This window comes from Anser anser, assembly GCF_964211835.1.
Source record: "Anser anser genome assembly, chromosome: 1".
NCBI lineage: Eukaryota > Metazoa > Chordata > Aves > Anseriformes > Anatidae > Anser > Anser anser.
In genome coordinates this window covers 166744894-166770154 of record NC_139720.1, presented here as the reverse complement: position 1 = coordinate 166770154, position 25261 = coordinate 166744894, and the positions used below count along the sequence as shown (strand labels likewise).

Below are 25261 nucleotides of genomic sequence, written 5' to 3'. Positions count from 1 at the left end.
GTTGCTGCTACTCTGTCCAAGGCTGGTGCTGAGCAGTTGGGTGGCAATGAACTGATCCAGACATCTGTCAGTGGTGGCTGGCCTGGCAATCCACGTGTTTCCTGGAGTTTTGGTCTGTATTTCGTGTCGGAGCTGTAAGAAACCCAGGAGGCTGTCCCCTGTAAGTGTAAATCAACCCAACGAGGGCCAGACCTGGGTGTGTAATGGCTGAGCTGCGTGACACTGAATCAGACGGGATGCAAAGGGAGGTTTCTTTCAGCTGAAGTACAATAAAAGATAGCAGATTGAGCTGCTTATGCGGACTATGTTAAAGGGAATCCTTTCAACATGTTTTTTTGTTTGTTTGTTTGTTTTTCATCCCAGGGGTTCTCCTACCCATCACCAATTTCCCCATATAGTTTTTTAGTATGCATTGTCCGGTCTTCTTGTTTCATCAGCAGTGCATCTCCCGAACCCATAACCCGCATTCAGCACGTCTCGAAGCCACCAGCTGGCATTTTTGGCTGCATCGGGGGCCCGACACGACCCCTGGCTGTGACCCCCATTCCCGCCCCGCTTCAGGCCGCACAGTGACAGCCCCGCCACCACCGGATTCACGGGGAGGGGGCAGCACCCTTGGGCCGGACCCGAGCCGGGGAGGAGAGCGGGGTTCCGGGCTCCTCTTTGTTCCATCGCCGGGCGGCTGCCGGGGTGGGAGGGGACCCCACTCGGGGGAGGGGACCCCACCCGTGGGAGGGGAGGGGAAGAAGGGAGGGGAGGAGAAGGAGGGGAGGGGAGAAGGAGGGGAGGAGAAAGAAGGGAGGGGAGGGGACCCCACCCGCATCCCGCTCGCCGCGCACAGCGCAGCGCAGGGCCCCGGGCGCGGTGCTCCCGGTGCTCCCGGAGCCCCCCCGGAGCCCCCCGGAGCCCCGACCCCAGCCGCGGTGCCGGGCGCTGCCCCCCGGCGGCTTGGCGGAGCAGGTAGGGAGGATGGAGGCCGCCTTGCTGAAGCCGGCGATGATGGCGGAGGTGAAGGGGAGCGGCTCCGGCCCGGCCGTCAGCGCCGAGCTGGAGGTGAAGAAGCTGCAGGAGCTGGTGAGGAAGCTGGAGAAGCAAAACGAGCAGCTCCGCAGCCGAGCCGCCGCCGCCGCCGCCGCCACCCCCGGCCCGCACCTGCTGCTGGCCCCCGGGGGGCTGCGCCCCTCCAGCCCCCCCGTGCCGCCCTGCGTGCCCAGCCCGGCGCCCCCCGCTGCTGTGCAGGAGCCCCTCGCCTATTTCAAGCCCTCTCCCGGCGGCGGGGGGCAAGAAGTAGGCGCCCCGGGGGCTGCCACGGTGCTGGACGAGGTGGCGGTGCTGGAGCTGGAGGATGGATGCTGCGGGCAGGACGAGGATACGTGGTACGTGCGGCTCGCCCCGCGGCACGGCACGGCTCGGCACGGCTCGGCACGGCTCTGTGCCCACCCTCCGGGCACGGCCGGTGGTGCTCCCGGCACGGGTGGGGGGCAGCGGGTGCGGGGCGGCACGGAGGGGTCGCTGCCACCCGGGTCTGCGCATCTTTAACCCCTGCGGATGCGGGGATCGCCTGGTTTTGGGTCTCAGCCCGGTTTCGGGCTCCGGTTTACATAAGGAATGAAAATCGGGACGTCCGTTATCAGGGCAGCGCTGCCTCCCCGTCCTGCAGCCCCGGCCCGATTGTCGCGGATCTTCAGGGAGCCGGGAGGGCTTTTGTCTTTTAGGCATCGATCTAAGGGCTTGTTTGTGCGTCTCGTGTTGCTGCAGGACACATGGCGGTGTGCTAGTGCGTTAGTGCCTAGAACGATGCAGAAACGAACGGCAAATAACAAAGCCGAAAATAAAATTTCATAGATTTCATAAATTCATACAATATCCGGGTTGGAAGGGACTCGCAGGGATCATCGAGTCCAACTCCTGCGTCCCTAAAGGACCACCCAAAAAATCAGACCATGTGTCTGATTGTCCAAACGCTCTCAGACACTCCGACCTAGAGGAATGATTCATTGAAAACAAGCGGAAGGGGTCATTACAGACTAAAGATATCAATGCGTTTAAAAGTCTGGCGCCTCAAAACTCGCCTCAGCAAAGCATGCAGACATCTTAGTAGCTATCCACATCCTGCAGAATTACTATGGAAATCATGCTACGTAACCATGTTAAGCATAATTGATGCCCGATTGTGTTAAAGTGTCAGTAATAAAATGTGTATTATCCATATTTAAATACCTGTTTTAAGTGTCTATCAACGCTTCAAGATAGCTTTTAGAATGGTTACAGTATTTAAATAGAGCGGAAGTTTATGTCAGCTTAGAATAAAATACAGTGTAATGCATCTGAGATGCATATAAACATCCTTATTTTGGTAGCAGAGAAAGGATTTAATAATTACTCCAAACACCATAAATATTTCTTGAATGTTGGTTATGTGTACTTCACAGTATGAAATAATGCTGTGCCTCAGTTTTTGAAAATTACTTTTTCCAATTAAGAGTCATCCAAAAATTGAATAGAAATCTCTCAGTGCTGCTTCATTGTGTGCACTATCGGTTGTGCAGGGCTGTTTGGGATTTTTGGACCTGCCTTGAATCTGAGTATCTGAATGCTCACCTCAGTCCTGTAACCCATCGCTTGTGACAAATGAGCAGGAATGATTAAACTTTCCTTCACACTGAGTGCTGTAGAATGTCAAATTTGTGTGACCCAGTCCTGTTAAACAAAATGTTGTTCCCACTTATTTAAGTTTCAGGGCTGTACAAAGTCAGCATTATTTGATGTGCCTCAACATAGTGATGATCTTGATCAAGGTCCTATTTGATTTGCACCCTGGAAGCAATCCTAAATGCTTCCTTGAGGTCGAAAGTTATCAACATGTCATGGTTGTATGTGTCTGTGGGAAGAATTAGATAACTTACTTATTCTGCTAAGAGTGAGTTGTTTTAGCTGCTCAGCATTTTTTTGTTCAAGGCTGAATCTCCATCATTGTCCATTAATGGTCAGCTGTGTGATGTCAGCTGTTTGGGGTTTCTTGTAATATAAATCTTCAAAGCAAACTGATATCTGGAAAGCCAGAGACCACTGTGTATCCTAGTTGTTGATTTACTAATTTTAGACCTCTGTGTTTTTTTAACTGCAGTTACAAAAACTAGGACTAGCATCATTGCAGACAAGTCAAAACTTCTTTTTGATTTTCAGCTTTTTACATGTCTGATCATTGAGAATTCATCAGTCAGATGTTTAGCTTTTGAAACACTTCCTCAAGTTAGGAGGAGAGCTCAAAGCTTTTTTTTTGGTCTTTTTTTTTTTTTCTTTTTTCAGGATAATTTTTTTAATGTGTAGCCAAGCACTGCAAGGAAGCAAGGGGAAATGAGTCCTCTCCTCGGAGAAATTCAGCAGTTGAACTCTGCTGAGATTGCCAAGGGAGATACTGATTGCAGAGAGATTTATTCATTGTGAGCTGGACAGGGAGTGCTGATTCACTTCACAGAAAAAAGACACTGAGCAGACGTGGGAGAAGAGTTACGCTCAGGGTTGGATAGCTGTTGAACCAAAACCCTAAAGGTGAAAGCCTGAAAGTGGGCACCGAGCGAGCCCAATCCCTTTGTTGTTGTTGTTGTTGTCTTGCCTTTTTCACCCCTGTTTGGATGCCAAATTCCTTTGCAGTCTGTGGAGTGTTTTGGTGCCAAAAATCTAAGACTGTCTGCAGTCACATTGATCAGAAGTGGTAAGGCCAAGGAGTTGAAAGCCGTCTTTGGTGGCTAATAATAGTTTACATCCTGGGAGATTTGTGTTCTCCCAGGTGAGCTGACGCACTAATCTACGAAGACAGCAGCAGCAGCACAGATCCCAGCTTCAAGAATTTACCCGTGCAATCTGCTTTGATACCTGGCTTCCTAATGTGCTTGACCATCTGATTAGTTGCCTGTTGTAGTCTGAGAATAACACATATGTACTAGTTCTTGCATAGTTTTTTTTGTTGTTGTTTGTTTGTTTTTTCCCTACAGGAATTGAATATCAAAATGAGGTTTTCATTGTTTCTCAATGGATGTTTTCTAATTTTAAAAAAATTGACTGCTGTACAAGTAGGAGAAGATAGTGTGTATAAAAATTACATTATAATCAGCATCCTGACAAGTTGATTAAATTGTAGGTAAAAGTGTGAAGTGGGTAACAATGAAATTGTGATTCGAATGTAAAATCAAATGCTGAAATTATCTAATCTCCAGTAAAGATAAATATAGAAGGAAAAAATGGTAGCTTCTTTGGTGTGTAAGAGCACCTAATGCATTTGAACTTTGGGCTGTGCTGAAATTCTGACGGTGGTAATAATGTGTTGCAAGATTTTTAGAAGAAGTCTAATAGAACCTAGATTTGAAATTTTGGACCTGTAGAGTTTTTATTTTGTCACCTAGTTTTCTGAGGATGCAAGAAAACGAGTTTAAAGTTTTATTTTGAAATGTGTTTTGTTATTAGTGCATTACAGATTTGCAGTGTTATAAATTATTAGAGAGCAGGAAACTGAGAATACAAAAGTAAACTTTCAAGTATTGCATATCTTGCTGACATTTGTGTGTATTTTGGTTAAGGTTGTATGTCTTGCCTACCAAGACTCTTACCCTTCAAGAGAAATCACTGAGTCCTCTGCAGTGGTGCAGACGTGTTCTGGATCATCCAAGTCCTGAGATAGAGGCTGCAAAACGTTCCCTATGCTTTAGATTGGAACAAGGTAATCTTATTCTTTGAATTTCTCTGCTAGTAAGTTGACATTTTTGGCCTAGCATTTGACTAGTGTTCAGTGTTCGGCAAGCTCCAGAAGTGGCCGACATGCAGTTTTTCCTGTGTACACAAGTATTCCTCCACTCCATGGATGCTAACAATTGTTAATTTATTATTATTTTTTTTCTGGTGATGTAGGTTTAAAAGTATTCTCTTTCTTATTCTTTTCTTCTGCTGCATAACTCCCACTTTTTATATTTGATATTTTTCATATATTTCTTAAAATGGGAATTGTTGGACCTCTTTGCAAGAAAAATTTGATGCTAACTTTACTATTGGTCTGGCATTGGGATTTGAAAAACAGTGCTTTTGGTTTTATGCAAAACCAAAATTATCAAGATGTAATAAATTTTTAAGTGCATTTTTATCCACATCTAATAAAATTATCAGGACTTTGTTAAATATAGGACAGACAAAGGGAATCTATAACTTGATTGCTTGCACTGCTTTGTTGAGCTCTTGGTAGACTTGAGTATTGGGATAAATCAGATTGCTGTTCAGTGCCAGTGAACTTAGTTGTATCTCAGTGTACTGAATTTTGTTCTAAATAAGTATCAGCCACCATTATTTTTACTCTTTTATCATCTAGAGTTCTCTTAACCTTGTAATAAGTGTTGTTGAAGAAAGTGATTAAGATAGGAATTATCTTAAGGTTTATAAGTCACTAGAAAAGAAAATACAAATGAAAATATAGGAAGATGACAGGAGAAGGAAATAAAGCCAATGGCAATATGAGTACATGGTTGTATAAGTCAGCTACAGCCCGTGTTAAAAGAGGTTGAGCAGGTACCTTTATGCTTTGGAGGATAAAGGAAGTTGTGGTTAGTCTTATCCAAAAACAGGCATTTAACTGAATCAGTCTCTGAAGGTATCTGCCTCTTTGCTTTGACTATGAAAGACCCCACAACGCTTACTGTCCTAGCAATATGCAGTTGAGCTCATTTGCCTATAGTTAGGTAGGTGAAACTGAGGTCCACATGTTGGTAATCATCCCACCTAACTTTAGGGTGGAATTTGGCTCCTGATTCAGACCACTGAGATCATGTGTTTGCAGTGTGAACTGGATGCCCGTGCTTGCAATCAGTGCAAGTCTTGTCCAGAGTCAGAAGAAGCTGGGGAGCTGCTCAAGGGATAAGGTGTAGGTGTTGGCCTGAGGATGAAAGCAGTGGCGCTCATGAGTCCATTGATGATAACGGGTGCTTGGCACCCACTTGAAGATACATTTTTGTTGTGTGGGGTGTCCCAGTCTGGAGCTGAATCCCAGTGTAGAGTCTACTTTCAGATTGCCTCCTGTAGGCATTTAGCACCATTCAAGATGCCCTCAGTTGCCTCTGGATGACTCAGGAAGGATACAGACTTTCCATAGGTTCTGTGCCTTTTCTGCTGCTCCTTTGGCCTCCCAAGGGCATCTTGATACAGGCCTGTGCATCTAAGTACAGACAACTGAATCAAATCCATACTGTGAAGGTAGAAACAATACAGAGGAATGCATAACCTGTTTTTCCCTTTCAAGGTATTTAAATTTAATAGACAATAAAGGCATTAGAAAGGCAATTTTATTGTTTGGAATTTAAATCACTCTATGGTTATCAGTATAATTTCTATGTAGAAGTCACAGTGAGTGACATTTGTCCCATAGACATATTGACCATGGGTCACTTGGATCTGTTATGTTTTAGTCATTGTTGTGGCATCATGAATTTCCTGGACTTTGCAGAAAGTTTCTCAGAAATTATATGCCTTGTGTAAAACCCATTATGGGAGCAGTATGTTCAAGGAGGGAATGGACTCATGTTTCTACTGCAGCAATTCGATGGTAAAATTGTTTTAACTAGTATTGAATTAATATTAAACTGAGAGCAGGAGAGGGACTCTTTGTCAGGTAGTGTAGTGATAGGACAAGGAGTAATGGTTTTAAACTAAAAAAGGACAGATTTAAGTTAGATATTAAGAAGACATTTTTTAGTATGAGAGTGGTGAGGCACTGGAACAGGTTGCCCAGAGAAGCTGTGGATACCGCATCCCTGGAAGTGTTCAAGGCCAGGCTGGATGGGGCTTTGGGCAACCTGGTCTGGTGGAAGGTGACCCTGCCCATGGCAGGGGGTTGTAGCCAGGTGAGCTTTAAGGTCCCTTCTAACCCAAGCCATTTTGTGATTCTATGATTCTAATAGTTCAGTTATTATTGCTTGTACCTTTATAAATAGTGTGGGTTAAGAAAACATCATCTTTCTTACTGTAACATTGTAGAAGTTGGTTTCACATTATTTATTTCTTTTCCGGTTTTGAAACCAAATATGAGATTGTTATAAGAATCTATTAATTCAATTTTAAAGTACAACAAACCTTCTGCAATCTGACCTTCCTGTTCTTTTATTTTGCTGTCCACTCAGTCAGTAAGCATACATGTATAAATATGTACATGTAATTTTATTCTATTTTTAACAAGTGACTCAATAAGAATGGCATTTTTATTTTCTGGTACTAAAGTTTCAAACTTTATACTTGTGAGTTGAACAGTGTTTTCTCCCTTTAGCTATATGCCCTGAAAGGGTATTTTAGAGGGATTTTGAAATCTAGTCATGCTTCTTCTGTTTGGCACAGTCAATAGTAACACTGATGTATGTGAGAAATATCAAACATGTAGTGAAAAAACATTTATAATGTACTAGTCTGTGCTTCCCGAGATGTTTTATAGGTAGAATTCGATTAGTAATTTTGTCCATGATGCATCAGCAAAAAATTAATTCAGTTTAGATTCTCATAGCTCTTTAAGCACTATAGTGCACATAGAAATAAAAAGCAGTGAAAATTGATTTTTGTCTGCAAGGTCAGCATATCTGAATGGCTACACGCAGAGAGCTGTGAACCAAAAAAGTAAAATTTTATGAGGCTGTTTTTCTGGGTTTTAACTAATTCATGTTCTCTACTTGCAACTTGTAAATCTGTGCTCATTTATTCCTGCTCATGTAAGTTTTCCTTATTGCATTACATTCTGATCTTCATATAAATATTAATTTGCTTTGTGAACTATCCCAAATTAGGATATCTCATAACAAGCCTAAAGGTCTTGTGAGAGACTTATGTCAAAGCAATCCTAGGTGATAAAATAATAACTACTTGATTTTTCAGGCTCAAGACTCACTTGAATCATGCTAGTTTACTTTTCACCTTGCTGTGCTTACCAGCCTGTTTCTTTTCTAGTGGAAAAAAAAGTGTTTTATGTGTTTCATGGTGGAAATAAGATTTCATCTTGGAATAAATCTTTAGGGGCATGAGCACAGTGGTAGTATCCTGCAGGTGGTTCTTCTGTGAAGCACTGTGACAAGCTTCTCATCATTCCTCCGGTCTACCAATAAGTAATTAAAGCTTATATCTGGTTTATAATGAACTAGGCTTATTACAAGCCCTACTTCTGTGGACTGAGTGTGCTAGCTCTAAGGAGGATGAAAGTTAAATGTAACCTCATATGTTAAGATCTTTGCTTGGAATTTTTCCTGTTTTCCATGAGCAATTTGTGATGAGGTATTGTTATTTTATTTTATTTTTTTCTTTACGGCCTGACCTGGATCACTTCTTTCTTTTTAGCCTTCTTCATTCATCTTTTCTTTGAAACTTTTCTGGTTTGTTTTGTTTACTGCAGCTCTCTGTGCAAAATCAATTCCCTGTCCCTTAGTTTTTAGTATTGCTTTTTATCTTATTTCCTGAGATTCATTCACATCAACAGGATCACATAATAGTCTTAAAGCTGTGGTGGAGCTTCTGTATTTTCTTTGTAATACTTGGAGATGTTAGGAGATGTCAGTGTTAAGTCCAGTGAGAAGAGAGATGTGGTATGTAAACTTCGTAGATGCTGCAGGTTGGTATAACTCCTCTGAAATCAATGAAATGATGTTGATTTACACCCTGGCTGAAACTACACTATGTAGCTTTGCTTCTATAAACTGCTGTGGAGCAGCCAGACGGATAAACTGAGGAGTTAAGAGGCTTAGCAAGGAGTCAGTCAGTAGGAGCTCAGCTTTTATGCAGAGCTTCAAACCATATCTCATCCAGTTCAGCCTGCCAGACAGAAAACTGTTCTTCCTTGGAGAATATGAAATACTGGTTAGATTCAGAGTTTGTCTTAGATGAATTTTCATTCAGAAATGCTTCTTCAGATGTTTCAAAAGAGTAGGCAACAGAAGTCTGTAGGTATTGCAATTGGCTGCATTAATTTATAGTCTTAAGGTTAAGCTATTCTTCGTTTAATAAAGTAAATAACATACTTCAAGATGGATGCCATAATGTTGTCCATGGATATGGTATGCTGTAAAACAGATCCACTGTCAGTTCTCCCATTGTTTATGATTTCACAAAACCCAAGAATCTCATCAGTGAAATTTTAGCCTTTATTGTGCTGGATCCCAATGTCACGTCAATTAAGTTTGATGTCCAAACAAATAACAAACATGAAAGAAAAATGGGGTGGAGTGGAGGTGGGGGAATATGTAATTCAGCAGAACTATATTCTCTTTACCTGTAAAAAAAATCTTAGCTGATAGGGCCCCAGAGAGAATGTTTCACCTGGATGAGAAACTTTGTGCTTACACAGAACTGGTCCATGTTCTGTCCTGTTCACCTAATTCTCTTTCCCCTTCCCAAGGGCTCATCTTGAAGTCATTTAATTTGACATCTTTAAGATATAAAATACATTTCATAGCTACTGAAAATTGCAGTCATAAGGAACTTTTACACTGTGGTCTGTTAACAGCAGAAGCAAACAGGAGATACTATAAATGGAAGAAAGCTTATATTGTGTATCCTTGAGCTGAATCCAGTGGTGGTTTTGAACTGCAAGGTTTTATTGTTTATTTGGTGTGCGTTGATGCATCACACATGTATGTTATGGCATTCAGGACTGGATTAAGAAGATCTAATACAGCTTTCTTGTCCTTATTTTTCACATGTAATGGAGATTAAAATTTTACATAAAATGGTTTTGGGGTAGCAAATGATAATGTCCTGAAGCTTGCAAACGATAGGATTGTTGTTTCCATCATAAATAATACAATTTCTAATGCTCTAGAAGGAATGAAAGAACTGGCAAGACTGATTCAGTTTCTCTCTGTATGCGATTCTTATAACAAAAGGTGCTGGGTATCTGTAATTCCTGTCAGCATCTGAGTACTTTTTGGGAGATACGACATTGACCAGGAAAAGATGTATAGCTGTCTTTCCCCACAATAAAAGTTTAGTGCTCAGAGCACACATATACATTTGTAAGAATTATTTCCTGTTAGATTTCATTTATTTGAAATAACCCCTTGTAACACCTGCATAATTCCAAGCAGTTCTTAGAGATTTTGCAAGTGCTGCTGTCACTGGATTTTCTAACACAGCTCCTGAAGATGGTTTGTATATTTCAATTGCAAAAAATTCATTTTTGATATTCTACTTGGAAGCGTGTGCTTGCATTTCAAATAGAATATTTCTCTTTTGCACTGGAACATTTCTACTCTGCACTTGAAGATAGAAGTGTTTGGTTAAAAGTTCTTATGACAACAAATTCATAGAAGACACTTCACTTCATTCACTGCACAGATATCCCTTGTCTTTTTAATATGGCTCTTAGATATGACATCTTTTTATTAAATTATAATAAGCATGCTACTTAAGAATTTATTTTCATATTTGGGAATTGACTGTTATGTGACTCATAATTAAATACTTTCTTAGAACTGAGTTCTAGTTGTCATTATAATTATGAGAAAGTGCAGAATTTGCAATCTGAAGTCCATAATTTAAAGGTTTGTAGAGAAGTCATGTTAGGTATTACCTCCGTAGAGAAGATATCTGTCCCATTTTTGAATGCTGTAAGGTAGCATAAATCTAAAAACAATAGTAGTAGCATCATCCCTGACAATTATCCTAAAAATACAGGCACTATTATTGTTATCTAGTGGATTACTAATCAGTGTTCTTGTTTCCAAGGTAAAAAACTGCTTTCCCAGATAGAATGTAAAAACAAAACTAGGTTTTATTAATGGGCACGGATACACTTAGTGATTCATCCTCTGAGGATAATTTTTCAATGGGAAAGAGAATATTTTCAAAACTAGACTGTTCTGGAAGCTGTCGTATAATTTTTTGCTCCTGATAGCCTATGTGTCTTGCTCACTGTTAGTCCCCAAATGATCCTTATAGCTTTTATCTTTAATTCTCATTATCTTTCACTGCCAATTTTTGATATCTACAGAACAGAACTGGAAATAACATTTCAGGATGTAGATGAGCCTCCCCCATGTGGTAGATAGAGGTAGCACTGCTTCTTTATTAAGATATTATTTCTTTTTTTTTTTTCGACTTTCAGGGAGCACTTTGTTTCTTGTCTGTAGCATTGCATCTTTTGTTCAGATTCTTCTGTGCCATGACATCTAACTATCTTCTGAGAGCTGTTTTACTTCTAGGATATAGTCCACAGGCTTGTAAATATGACATATAGTCTTTGTTCTCGGCAGCTAAACTCATATTTTAATATATTAGAAAGAAGTTGATTGTCTGCACTTTCTTTTCCAAGTGTTCCACATCCAGTATATCTGTCTTCACATTTTATGGAATTACAACATGCAGACCAGTAATTAGTTTTTAATTGGGCTTTGTGCAAATGTTCTTGTAATACAGTAAAACTTTCTGACACAAACAATGGAATGTAGTCAGTACGCTTTGATCTGAATATTAGTGAGGCATGGGCATTCACAGATCATAGAATCATAGAATATCCTGAGTTGGAAGGGATCCATGGAGTCTTGCATCCAAGTCATTTATGAAAAGATTGAACAGAACTGGCCTAAAATGGAGCCCTGCAGAACCCCACTAGATTTGTTTGATCTTTTTAATTTTTCAAGACGGGTTGTTAGAATGCTGGAGACATAGGATTTTATAAAAATTATATTCCTGAGTGTTTTATATGATTTTCTCTCATTAACTTCCTCTAAAATAACATTTTATTTAATTTACTTCTAGAGTGGGATTTGTTTTTAAAATGAATAATTACAGAATAGGTTTTATTGTGGAATATTCATTTTGAGGCAAGAGGGAGGGGTCACTAAGCCATTCTTAGTCTTTGAAAGTGGCTTGATCAAACACTGTAATTGAATACTTAATTAAAAGCTTCACACTTTTGAGAAGACTGAGGGAGAAAAGTACTGTAAGTCTGTCTGCAAGACAAAAAAATTCTTTTTATCAGAAAAAAAAAATTGAATCCTGGATTATTCTTGTTTTGAAAAGCATTTACAGTAATTTAACAATTACATTTATACTAATTTTAAAGAATCATAAGAAAATATGCCAAAAATGTACTACCACATGTTCTTGAATATTTTATTTTGTTATTGAAGTATTTGACAGATGTTACAGAAATATGATAAGGATTATTGATTGATTTAAAGGGATGTTCAGCTGAAAGCTTAGACACCATTTATTTATTTGCTTATTTGGTTACCACAATAATAATTAAAGAAAAAAAAAACAACTCGTAAGTGGTACTGGATCACCTTCACTGATGAATTTGAACAATCATTACAACTTCTACAGTGTAAAGTATGTAAAACAAGACTATCTAGCTATCTGAGCCAGTATCATACTCACCTTGAGAAGTCTATATGATAACATTGTTTATGGGTAGTTTTTTTCTGGAATGCAGAAGAATGGAAGTACAGATGATTGCTGAACATTGTCAAGCCTGTGTGGTCCCTCCAATGATGACCCTAGGCCCTCACTCTCTGATAATTGGCTTGTAGTTGTCCCTCCAGTATTCAGTCCTCAGACTTCCAGTCCTATGCACTGGCTAGTCTGATTTGATTTTTGCTTGCATCTCAAATTGACCTTTGGATCTTTCTGTTGGCTGGCCTAGAGCCAAAATGCCTGCAGGATCAAGCTCATACTTCTTCAGTGGCTGGTTGCCAGACCTCCTGTCCTGCCCACTGGCTAGTGTGATTCGAAGCTTGCTGGAATTTTTCTCTTTCTCATACACATGCACACACTCACACCTGGCACAGAGAAAACCCTTTGCATAGAAAAAGAGAAGAGTTCAATAAGAAGTAGAAAGATGTTGTGGTAATCAGGTGCAGGACTTAGACTGGTGTGCTGAGCAGCAGCTTGTTTGCATATGGCCAGCCCCCCCCCCTTTTTTTTTTTTTTTTAACCATTGCCTTCATGCCAAGGAAGCAACTTATGCCTAGTTACATTTCGCACATCGGTCTGTGTTTTGCTACATCTGCACCAATATTTGGTATTTCTAGTACCATTTTCTAGGTCATCATGTAGATTAGAGTTTAGGAGGAAATTCTTCACTGTAAGGGCGGTGAGGCATGGGAACAGGTTGCCCCGAGAAGCTGTGGATGCCCCATCCCTGGAGTTCAAGACCAGGTTGGACAAGGCCTGGGCAACTTGATCTAGTGGGTGGCATGCCTGCCCACAGCAGGGGGTTTAGAACTAGATGATCTTTGAGGTCCCTTCCAACACAAGCCATTCTGTGATTCTATGATCCTATGATATGATTAACTGTCTGTCACTTTTCTTAAAGTCATTTCAGAGCCATGTAAAGATTTGTGTCAGAAACAAAAGTGGTGTTCAGACTGTCAGCTGTTAGGGACAGGGGCTGTAATGTATTATATCCTTCAGGAGTAGCTTGTATAATGTAATACCGGTTTCACTGGACTCTGGGTACTACCATAGTATACGGCCTTAGTAAAAGGGAAGTATTGAGTGCTGTCTTAAGAATTTTAATCTGACTTTATATTTTAAAGGTGTTTGGCAATTTGGCTCCACACAGAGTTCTAGTTATGTTTATTGCTTCATAATATGTTTTAAGTTTAAGGGAGCAGGAAAAGGTTTTGTGGCCCCTAATGTATGGGTAATATCAGCTTAATTGTCTGTTCTGTTGTTGTCTGAAAATTGAGAGGACTGGGTTCAACATCCTAATGCTTTTAGGTCCTTTCTCCCTAGAATTCATATAATCACTGAATGGTTGAGGTTGGAAAGGACCTCTGGAGCCCATCTGGCCCAACATCCTGCTCAGGCAGGGACACCCAGAGCAGGCTGCCCAGGACCATGTCCAGACAGCTTTTGAAGATCTCCAAGGAGGGAGGCTCCACAACTTCTCTGGGCAACCTGTACTAGTGCTCAGTTATCCTCACAGTCAAAAAGTGTTTCCTGGTGTTCAAACAACATCTCCTGTGTTTCAGTTTGTGCTCATTGCCTCTTGTCCTGTCACTAGGCACCACCACATCTCTCAAGCAAAACACTACCAAACCTTCTTAGTGCTCTTTATTCCTCCATCCTAACACATAGAAAAAGCAGGGGAGAGAGTGATTTATAGGCAAGCACTAAATATGACAGGATAAAGTGATGGAGGGAGTCATTGTTTCTCCATGATGTCATCAAGTTTCTTTTTGTCATTTCTGCTTCATGTATTGTAGTGTATTCAGCATTAAAAGTGTTTCACAATTGTTTCTTAACTTACATTGAAATAGTGGGTTTGAAATACTTCACTGTAATTACAAATTAATCTTTATTTATAAATATTAAAAAAAAGTCTGTTTGTGAGGAGGCACATATGTGCTTGTGTTGGACTTATTCCAAGAAAACGATATTGTTATTTTTGGTATATGTGGGTGCTGATAAGTTTGAAATTATTACTTTGATGAAATAAATGTTTTTTTTAGTGAATAGCTGGAAAAGCATCTTAAACTTTGCTGTCTAAGCTCATTTCTGTTTATTGTGGACCTGACTAGTTCTGGGGGTGGAAATGCTTAAAAAGATACTGTAGAGTGCCTTTTATCCCACAGAGTAAGGCTTGGGAAGAAAGGTGTTGCAGAAGTGTAATAATTGTGTTGATGGTGTTTCTGTAACTCGTGTCCTTTGACTATTGTGTTTTGTGCTATTCTCATGCTTTCTCTGTTGCACTGTACTCTTTGTTGATAGTGTTACACTCCTCTCTCCTTTCTGTCAGCTTATACTTGTGTTGCTTGTTTGCAAGAAGCAAGGATTGCCTCTTTGTTAAACGTCTGTTCAGTTCTCACTGCAGTGTAGGTACCTACAGGAAGTACTGACAAGGCAAAATTTGCTTAGGGTGTCTCTGGAGAGGTGTCTGAAATCTCTCTAGAAGAGCCTAAATTTAGCAACGTGCTCTGAGTTAGTGCCAGGAGTAGACAGTCTTTCTCTTGGGAGTCTGAAGAGAGTAGTCTCTCTAAAAATTGTCATTACAGAAGTCCTGACCCCACAGACAATAATAATGATGACAATGGTATCTATATCAAATATCTGTATGTCATTTTACTCATTTTTCTAGAAGTAGCTATCTTGTTAGTGCTTTTTACTGTGATGCTGGGTTGGTGTTGAACCTTAATTCTATAGTAGGATGTATATTCCTAATACTTTCCTGTTACATTTATCAGTCACTTAAACCTGTATCAGAATTTTCTTAATCCAAGCATTAAGTGTTTTTTGACCTGTTTGGATGAAAGCCATATTTTACAATATATTTTATTTTTTGAAGGATTTTATATCTTTTTTCTGCTTTGAGTAAAAGGGTTAACACTTTCTCATAAGCTTGTCACTGTGACACTTGCTGTATGTATCCAAAAGCCAATTTTGTCTGTATCCAAAGGCCTATTGGAGGGTAGTACTGCTTTTAACCTTGATTTGAGCCTAACTTTTAGCTTTTCTACTCTGATGTGGTATAGGCAGTGGCTATACTTGTGCAAAGAAAGAGAAGTGTGACATCTTAGAAGACAGTGTCAGATTCAGAAATGTAGCTAGAGAGGCTACCTTGCGAAACCCTTCTGCCAGAGTTTTAAAATGTAAATAAAGGCAGCAGGTAGATGCATTTGTAGGGGAAACTGTAATGTTGCATTTAAGGGTGTTTCTTGGATGTAGGCGAGATTTGTGACTAACCCGTAGTGTTAGAAAAAACATAGCTAGGGTTAATGCTTGAATTATTTGATCTTTTTCATGTTGTGGTATGATGAAGAAAGTTGTATCTGGATGGACACATATATTTAGATTCCATCTTGTATGTAATTATTATCTTACACTGTTAAGAGAAGGATGTGAAATTGTCCTTCTATGAGTCTGTTGTTTACAGAACAGGTTCATTACCTGTTATCCTTACCTCCATTGGAGATGGTGGGCTCCATTTGAAAGTAAAGGAAAGAGTCAGTGTACAAAAGAAAAAGAATTACACATGCTACCAACATTTTAAATTCAGGAAATTCAAATTAGCTATATTTTTCATGCAGCAAGCTGTTCTTCTGAGAAAAAAAAATTCCAACTGTTTGACTTGGATTTTAATTGTTGTTAGTGTGTCTGCTTAACAGTATAGTATACGTCTGCTTGGAACTGTCTTATATCCTGTGTGGCAGGTGGAAATGAAATTCTCTCATCAGTAGAGAGGAACCCTAGGCACCTTCTCTGGAGTAGTATGCTAACTGCTCAGTCATAGTCTTTTTTGCTTTTCCTCTAGTCCAATGAATAGACTAAAGGAATAGGAGAGCTTCAACAGAAGAGCATGAAAGCTCTTTGTGTTTGTTTGTTTGTTTATACAGTTCGCCGTAATTCTTACATATTTGTGAAGAGTTTCAATTGATGTGATTTTCTTGTTGTTGTTGGAATGGCTCTTTCATTACTGTCTCCTCCATTCCTTTATTCAGCACCTGAGACTCAAGCTGCAGAAAGGGAGCCTGTCCAGCAAAATTTTGTGTGGCTGCTGTGGTTGCAACGACTTCTGTACTGAATTCACAGGAAGAGAAACATGATTGCACTGACAATTGTAGACCTACCAGTACAAAGACACAAAGACTCAAGAGATCACAAAGCAGCTGTTGTTCTCTTGGGGGTTGAAAACAACATTTCTAAAAGAGTACTATCGTTGCACATTTTAAACTGCTTCTGGCTGAGTAAACTGGACCCGTCTAATGTACAGTTGCTAGAGATTAGAGAGACTTATTTCTGCACAAAAAAGCCCTACCAGGTTTGCTGGTTTTGAAAACAGGCCTCCTTCTCAGACTGGATTTAAGAATATAGATGGCACCTATAATTTTTTGCTATGTAGAAAGCAGATTGCTGACAAGATGAAAGCCTCTGATGTTCTTGGTTGCCTTGAAGGGTAAACATATATATGGAGCACACAGATCTCACTGCTCCTTGTTGTTTTATCAAAACATAAGTATACCATAAGACTTGCTCCTGCTAATATATACAACCTGTCTAGCTTCAGTAAATCCACACATGGCAGTGCAATGTTGCATGGATGATATACATGGATATATATACATGGTCCCTTGGATCCAATTTAAATACATGTCATGATATTCCTAGTATTTCAATTTTCACATCTCTAGCTACCATATATGTCTGTATTTCTCTGTGTTAAACATGCTTTAAAGTGCTTTCAAGATAAGGTTCAAATTTCTTTACTTAAACCTTCTTAAATGTCAGGCTTGAAATCTCTAGTCAGGGACCGAGGTGTCTGCTGAAAAACAGATGTCCCCAGAGTAAGATTCATCTCATGCTGTCTTTCTCAAGCGGCTGGAAGGGACAGAGAGGAGCACAGCTGTTTCGGTAAGACGGGGGTCGAATATGAACTTTGAAAATTAGTTGAGCTGAATACTGACAACAGAATTTATTAAAGATGAAGGGCACACTGCGTTTTTCAAAATGTTGTTCTCCACTTCTCCTCTCCTATGTGGCTAAAATTCAGATTGGCTTCCATACCATTGCTTTTGTAAGAATTTTCAGCTATCAAATAAAATGAATTCACAGTGTTTATGTATGTTGTGGTAAACTGGAATTGATCCATGGAAAGCAGACCTTCCACCACTGTAAAATTAACCTGAGACATTAATAATGTTTCCCTAATCTTAAGGCAGGAAGGGAAGTAAAAAAGTAAATAGTACAAAAAATTGGTGTTATGATAAGCTTTTGTAATTATATCTCATATCCTAGATAGAAGTAGAAGAAAACTTCTAGTAGTAGAAAATCAGACTGTTAATCTAAAAACTACTAAAATCATGAAAAGCCTTTAACTGACTTTGGTGTCATTGCAATATCTTTATGTTAGGTCCTTAAAGTATTTTGGTTGCTAATGAGATGAATATCAAATAACTTTGAAAGGAGTTTGAAAACTTTATTCTTTATGGCCTAAAATTTGATGAACTAAGATTCAGGATTTACTCTTTCTAATGTCACTGAAAATACAGTAAATTAATGCTCTTGAGTTAGCTGGCAGTGATTAATACAAACTGCTTAAAACTCTGGAGTTTGCCTGTAATCAGAGATTTTGCTTGAGGAGGACTTTGCAAAACTTGACTAGACACCGTGGGGTTCTTCTGATACACATTACAGAGCTAGGCATGGTGTTCTTGCAGTTGTGCCAGTCAGGAAGGTCAGGTCTGCACTGGAGACCTGAATGTAACATAGTTTCGTTTGTCAAGAATGTGAAAAGAATGTGAATCCGTGACCTGCCTTGGAAGGAGCCTCTGGTATACTCATATAGTTGTTCTGGAAAAAATTCATTTTATTCTTATAACTTCTTTAGTTCATGGCATGCTTGTAGAGTGTGGACATAAAGAACAAATTTTCTCAATGGTATGAGTCATTTAGAAGTCCCTCAATACTGTATTGCCAAAATACTCTTTCACCAGTGGTCTGCTTGGTCTTTATTAAGTAAAGAATTGAGTGGATATATGGAGTAGACTGGTTCTGGGAAGCAACTGTCTTTGAGCTGCAAGAAAGATGCCCATGGAAAGTGTCATTCTCATAACTTGTAGCTTAAGGAGTAATCTGACAGAGAATTGTCCAAAAATGATTTTACATTTGCCAGCTGTCAGTAGCTTTTACTGTAGCTGAAAAAGATTTTCACTGCATCTCCATGTCTTGTACATGGGTGGATGCGACACCCATGTGAATAGGGGATGTGATACAGCTGCTCCTTCCCCTTGGATACTGAGGCAAACTCCCCCCATCCAGGTAGTCCCAAGGGACACAGCTGTGTGACTGGGGAACATGACAACCTATAACAGAAGTCTCATACCCAATGTATGTACCAGGTGGATTAGCAGCTTGAAAGCCTGCTTTTGAACAATAGGTAACCATGTCCAAAGGAATGACAGGTCAGGTTTCTCCTAAGTTGACTTTATCACCAGATATTTTTTAGGATGATGAAGTGCTTACTTAAGTGCACAGTTTTTTTAATCATGGGCCAATACTGTTAGCAACACCACCACCCCTTCCCCCCCCCCCCGCCCTAACGTGCATTATTATGCTTATAGATAATACAAAGTTTTCCTCTTCGTTGATCCAGAATCTTGGCTAGTGAGGGTGTTGAATTCAGCATACTCAAGAGGATGTGCCTTGGAAGGTTTGTAGAGGTATTGCTTCCCACCTCCTTTCTGCAGAGTGAATTGCATAGTCTCTCTAAATAGCAATCCTGGTAACTACTTTCTGTCTCAAAATTGAATGATCTGTCCTTGAGATCTGGTACTGGGATAGTAGGAGTTTCTTATGGGGCACAAGGAATTTCCATCTCCTCTTCTGGTTAAGGCAGCTTAATTAGCTTTTTTTAAAAATTATTATTATTTTAATTTTTTTAAATTTATTTATTTATTTATTTTTAATGACTTTGTTAGATTATGGTCCTGGCTTTAGACTTTAAACTTTTTTGGCTTCTTTACAGTGTACCTGAAACTTGGTTACATAACTTGATACATTTTATGTAGAAATAGGAAATATTAATTGTATTTATTCTGGTGAATACTATATAAGCTTTGCACAGGAACAACATGCAAAAGACAAACCCTACAACAGTCTATTTTCATGTTAGGTTGCTTAGATAGCATCTCCTTCCCCTTCCACAAACCCACATTGTTGATACCTTTACAGTCAAAAGCACCTCTCCAAGGGACAATCACGGTGTGGAAGTTCTGAGTCAGAGAAAACAGATTTAAGTTCTTCATCTATTTTTGATAATGCTGTGCTCCACAGAACTGTGGTGATAGTGCTGCAGTCATCTCAAACTGGTAGTTACTAACCCTACTGCATGAGAGCTACATCCTGGTAAAGTATCTCTGATGAGGATGCTGCAAGTGTTGAATTATCTAGGCTGTGGAGATGACTCCTGCAGCTGCATAATCCTGGATGCTTGTTTATCTGCAGACATTCCCATGATTCCTTCAGACCTCAGAGAGGATGTTGTGCTGCTCTGCAGAGCAAATGTCCACTGCGTGGGAGTGGTATGAGTTATATGGCATACATAGATTTCCAGGGTTGGCAAGCAGCAGGTTAGTGAAGAGATGTGCTGAGACCCAGCCGGGCTATTTCTCAGACCTGGGAGACACTTCAGACCTGAAAGCCAGCATTTAAAGAAAAAAAACTAAAAGACAGTTTTCATTTCAAGACTTAGTTGTTTTTGTTATTTGTGGAGAACTGTGGCAAATGGAACACGTAAACCTGCACTGAGTGATTGCAGATATGTTTCCCATAGTATTCTGTGAGATTTTGCTGTATCACACTGTAACTGAAATATAGACAAAGCTGTTACCAAACCTAATGAATCCAAAGGAAAAAAAAAAAGCTGAGATCACCTTCACAATGCTTATGCAATAAGCATGAGATTTCTGATTTTGTTGATGGTGATGTTACAGAATATGTCTTTTTCAGAATGGTCATGTTAGAGTAATCAGTGACAGACCTGTGGTTTAGAAAGGAATATGTAAATTATTTCACAAATTGTGCCAACCAAAGCATTTTCCCTTTGGATTATCAGGCAGTGTTAAATGGATAGGGAGAAAAATGTGATTTACACTGATCATTCTGCTCAGAATGTTAAAATGATATGTGTGCCATATCTTCTGACACTGCTCTGCTTAAATCTGATGCTTTTCCATTCTGTAGACTGAATGGGAATGCCCCTGTGAGGACACCTGTTTCAGGCTAGAGGAATGAAGACACCAGTCATAAATTGGTATTGTGTGGAGCTTTCTGCAAGGTTATTTGAACTATGTGAGACCAGATTAGTTATGCTGGCCAGTTTGGATGCTGTTAGTTGCTAGTGAAGCTGTGCTGATTGTGGAACTGGTGTTAGTTTTTTGTCATGGTCTTACCTTTCTCTAGGTAGATAGATGTACCAGTCTCCTCATGTTCTGGGCTCTCTGACGCTCTGCTCTGTGATGTAGACAAACCGGCAAGTCTCTCGTCGATCCACTACATGTGGAATAAGACAATTTATGTTGCTATGGTTGTGTCTTCCTCTAATCTTTTTATATGGAAATATAACCCACTTTCTCTTCAGCAGGCATACACATCCTATTCTAACTTCAGTCTTGCCTGCAGGAACTGCTTCCCTTTCAAATCTGCTAGCTGAGATGATTACATGACATTTTTTGGATGCTAATTGTTAAAATCAAAATATGATGAAATTGCCAATGATGTTACTCTGCTCTGTGCTATATGTGTAAGTAAGTAATTATTGTAAGACATTGAGTTCATCTCACCTTCCTTTTGGCACTTCATAGAGGCTCTGACAAGCATTTCTTTTGGAGGCAATGGTAACTTCACCAGCCCCACATTCCTGCTGCTCTTTTCTGCTTCTCCATCTCTCTCTTGAATGCCCTGACAACTTGCCAGCATCTTCCTGGTAAACTGGAACAAAGAACTCTTCTTTATTAAAAAAAAAATATAATTACAAAAATTTCATTTTAGTAAAGATGAATTAATTGGTCTGATTGAGCATGAAGTCTTGCAAGGACAGTTTTAATTGCTGGTACAGTGTACCAGTACAGCTGAGAAGATGGCATGGGGAGGGCTGGGGTAAAGCATCATCCTGTAGGAAGGTAGCAAGGCTTCCCCTTCAAGCTGCCAAGAAAGATGTGCAACAAATTTAATTGAATTGTGAAAACTGTTTAGGTTGGATGATTGCAAGCATTGCTGTGCTTTAGCGCTACAGAGGACTTGTCTTTTTCATTTGCTTTGAAAAAGGGAAAACTGAAGGCAGTCTCTGAAATCTGCTTCTAAGCTCTGTTTATTGTTCCCTGTAATGAATGTTGTCAGAGTTAGTTTCTTTTGAATATATGCAGAGATCTGTATCTGAGCCAGTTACACTGGGCTCCCTTTGTAGTCAGTGGAGACAAACAGGCACAGCTCTTGTCCTCTTAAAGCGGAGAGAAGGTGAATCATGCCCTGCTTTTTCTCTTTTGGGTATATTCTGTCCTGTGGTGACGAGGTCAGCCATAAATGTCTATACATAAGAGCGTCTTTATTGTGTCTCTATGACACAGGTTCCTGTGCCCTAAAGTGCCATAAATAGATAAATAGAAGAGAGTAAGAACAAGGTGAAAGAGCATACATGCTTTCCCTGACACTCACAAATGTATTTCCAGTACAGAGACTGACTGAACCAGATGTAATTTCTTATTTAGATGTAATCATTTAACCTTTGGTGGATTCCTCCTGAGTGAATTTGTGTGGTCTCCCCATATAAATTTTTAGCATTCACAGTGTCCTTTAGTAAGAATTCCTTATTTTGGAAGCTCCTAGTTCCTTGTTTGAAGACTCTTAACATTAAGTGAGGTAAACACCCTTCTTAATGAATGAGATTATTATAGTTTGGCAGAAGAGATTGGGGCTATAGATTTGTTCCAGGTTACCTTATGTAGTAATTCTCATGAGAATTAGTCTTCTGCTTAGGTAATCTTGTTTCAAATTAGTTGAAATGTGAGAGCTTGTATACTTATGATTCTGATTAAGAATCCACTAAACAGAAGGAAAATGCATCAGACTAGCAGTTTATATAAAACGGCACTTGCTGAATATGGGAGCTGGGGAGAGAACAGATATTTGGGCCCTAGGTCATGCCTTAGGTCTAGTATTTCAACACCATATTTGGCCAATTTCTCAAAAAAGGGAAACTTGGAAGCCAAATTTGTCTGTTACCCCTTCCTTGAAAATTTGTTTTTGGACCTGTGCATGCAGGGAGTGTTGTGTGCCCAGAAAGAAAATAAATGCTGAGACAATTACATTTTTCATGAAGCATCTGTACTTGACTGTTTATATAACTGGGTGGTTAAAAGTTCACCTAAGAAGAAGAGGCAAACTAAAAGAAAAACAAACAAACATACAACAACAACAACAGCAAACAACTAACCATCCAAAGCACATAGTTTTCACAAGGGAAGGTATTCTGATTTTTTGTAGGAGGCGTGTAACTCATACCTCTCAATTCCATTTTCTTTCTAGTCTTTTGAATACTTTCAAAAAAATCATTTTTATGAACAAGTTGAGTTGGGGAGCGGTGGTTAGAGACTCTCTGCAATTCAGTGCACTGCAGTTGGAATGTAACGTAGTCATTTTTCCGGTATATAATGTGTCCAAAGACAATTTTCAGATCAGCCTTTCATTAAGTTACTTTGAAATAGAGTAGCTCATCTGTCTTGAAAAATAGAGAAAACTTATCTGCCCATACTGGTAGGTAATAATTGGCACAACTGGAATATGTCTAACAAAGTATAGCATTCCCGAGTCTTAGATTTATATTTTGTTCACCAGTTGCAGCGTGCCAAACACATGCTGTTGATTACATTGCTTTGCTGTACTAGGTGAAAGTTCTAGAAAATACTGCTATTTAGATACGCTTTCTGATTGTACTTTTAAAAGAGGCCTATGCTATCTTTGTGGGGGGCAGATCTTGAGGTATATGAATTGCTGTGGTTTGATATATTTAGACAGTAGTAAACCAATACAAACCAACAGAACTGCTTTCTCATACTACACTACTATTTAATCCTTTTACATTATTTTTCAAAAAAGACTTGCTTTATTTGAATGAATTGGGAAACAAGCTTTTTCAGGTCTCACATACACTTAAAACTAACATTATTTGTCAGTTTTCCTAGGCTTAGAGGAAAGTGGGCAATCTTTATTAATTCTCTGAGCTCCTCCTAATGTATCACTGTGTGGTCTAGCCATAGTGGCAGTTGTCTTCTTCAGACATTTGACACGGCATTTGAAGTTGATTTGGATTGCTCTTTGTGTAAAAAGAGTATTTAATCTCTCTTTTTGATTTATTTATTTATTTTACGTGGCAATCCTATATGTTGACTACCAAAAACACTGTGAAAACGTAAAATTTTGTAGCAGAATTGCATTCTTGCAAAAAGCAATCAAACCAAAACATTTAATTGACATGTAATTTCTCACTAGCTAACCTACATTAAGAGTTCAGGAAGTCATATGATTTAGCATAGAAAAACAAACAAAACTGAAGGAAAATATTGGCATTTATTTATTCAACCATTGCAGTCTGGTTATGGAGGTTTAAGGTTTAAGGATAAATGCATACACAAAGTTTTATTTTGGAGACCCTTGTTTATGGACTTGTGCGATCTACAGTTACAGAGTTTATCTTTGTCATCATAGCATCTGGGGAAAATGAGGTAGCTTGCCTCTCTTGAACAAGATATCAAGGGACAAAAACAGCAAACAAGCCCCAAGAGCATTTTGTGAGCTGGGCATGGCAGTGCAGGGAAATAGTTTTGGACAATGACAGATTCAATGTGAGTGAAAATGTGCATTAAACATATGAAATGTGAATCTGTGCTGATGGCAAAGTTTCTACCAATAACTGAGTGGCTAAGTGATGCAGGCCTAAGGATTGAGCATACTTCTAAGCTCCTTCTGCTGGAGAGCTACTGAGGTAGTTGAGAGACAAGATCTGCTTGGGCTTTGCTTTGAAACTTAGGTACCTGGAGATCCATCCCTGCACAGTGGCAGCATAGCATTGGATGCAGCTGGGTGTATAGCACCTCTTGTCCACCTGGGAGTGTTTAAAACTGTTATATAGGAGCTCTGGGTTTTCCAAGAACCTGAGTAGATCTACACAGTGAGTAGTAGGAGCCCACATTTCCCACTTCTTAAGCAAATGTCCTCAAAATTGCAATATTCAGCAAGTAGTGGGAACTTACATCTCCTTACTCTGTCTGTGTTTTCAAACACATTAGCCACTTACCTGTTCCCAGGCATACGTATACCCTCAGGAGGAGTTCGCAGACTCTGAATCACCATTTTACAGGAATCTAAAACTAAGGTTTAAAAACATATCTTTGGGAGGGAGTTTTTAGATATGTCTCAGTTGGATGATGCCTCTTAGGTGGTTTAGACTACAGTAAGGAGTGGATTTTGAATTCCCTTCTAGCACTCTTGATTTTCCCCAGTGATTAACTAAATACCTGTATTTCCCATGCAGGGTTGTGCATTTTACTCATGAGAAAGACATTTTTCTTTTAAGCGTAGATGCTGTGCAACTGACCATATGCAGAATGTACCATAGAAGTAGTTTGGGTTTCCTTCTCAAAAGAAAGTACGTCAGCAAGAAAGGGCTGTTGACTGGTATGCAGGCAGGACATGGTGACGGTGCAGGGGCACAGGGCACAGCACAAGACCCTAGATTTATCCTGACCTGCAGGTT

At 39.7% G+C, this 25261-nt stretch overlaps 1 protein-coding gene across 3 annotated transcripts in view; it reads left to right on the top strand.

Moving 5' to 3' along the window:
- The first annotated feature begins 771 nt into the window (after positions 1-771).
- Positions 772-25261, top strand: part of SLAIN1 (SLAIN motif family member 1) — a 52137-nt gene continuing 27647 nt past the window's right edge. The window contains exons 1-2 of one of the 3 annotated variants that reach the window (XM_083820550.1): positions 772-1376; positions 4578-4717. In XM_083820550.1, coding sequence (XP_083676676.1) covers positions 970-1376; positions 4578-4717 — 547 coding nt within the window. In that variant the 5' untranslated portion in view covers positions 772-969. Of the gene's footprint in view, positions 1377-3986; positions 4138-4577; positions 4718-25261 lie in introns of those variants that run through there. The other 2 variants (XM_083820549.1, XM_083820551.1) reach the window with 2 other exon arrangements.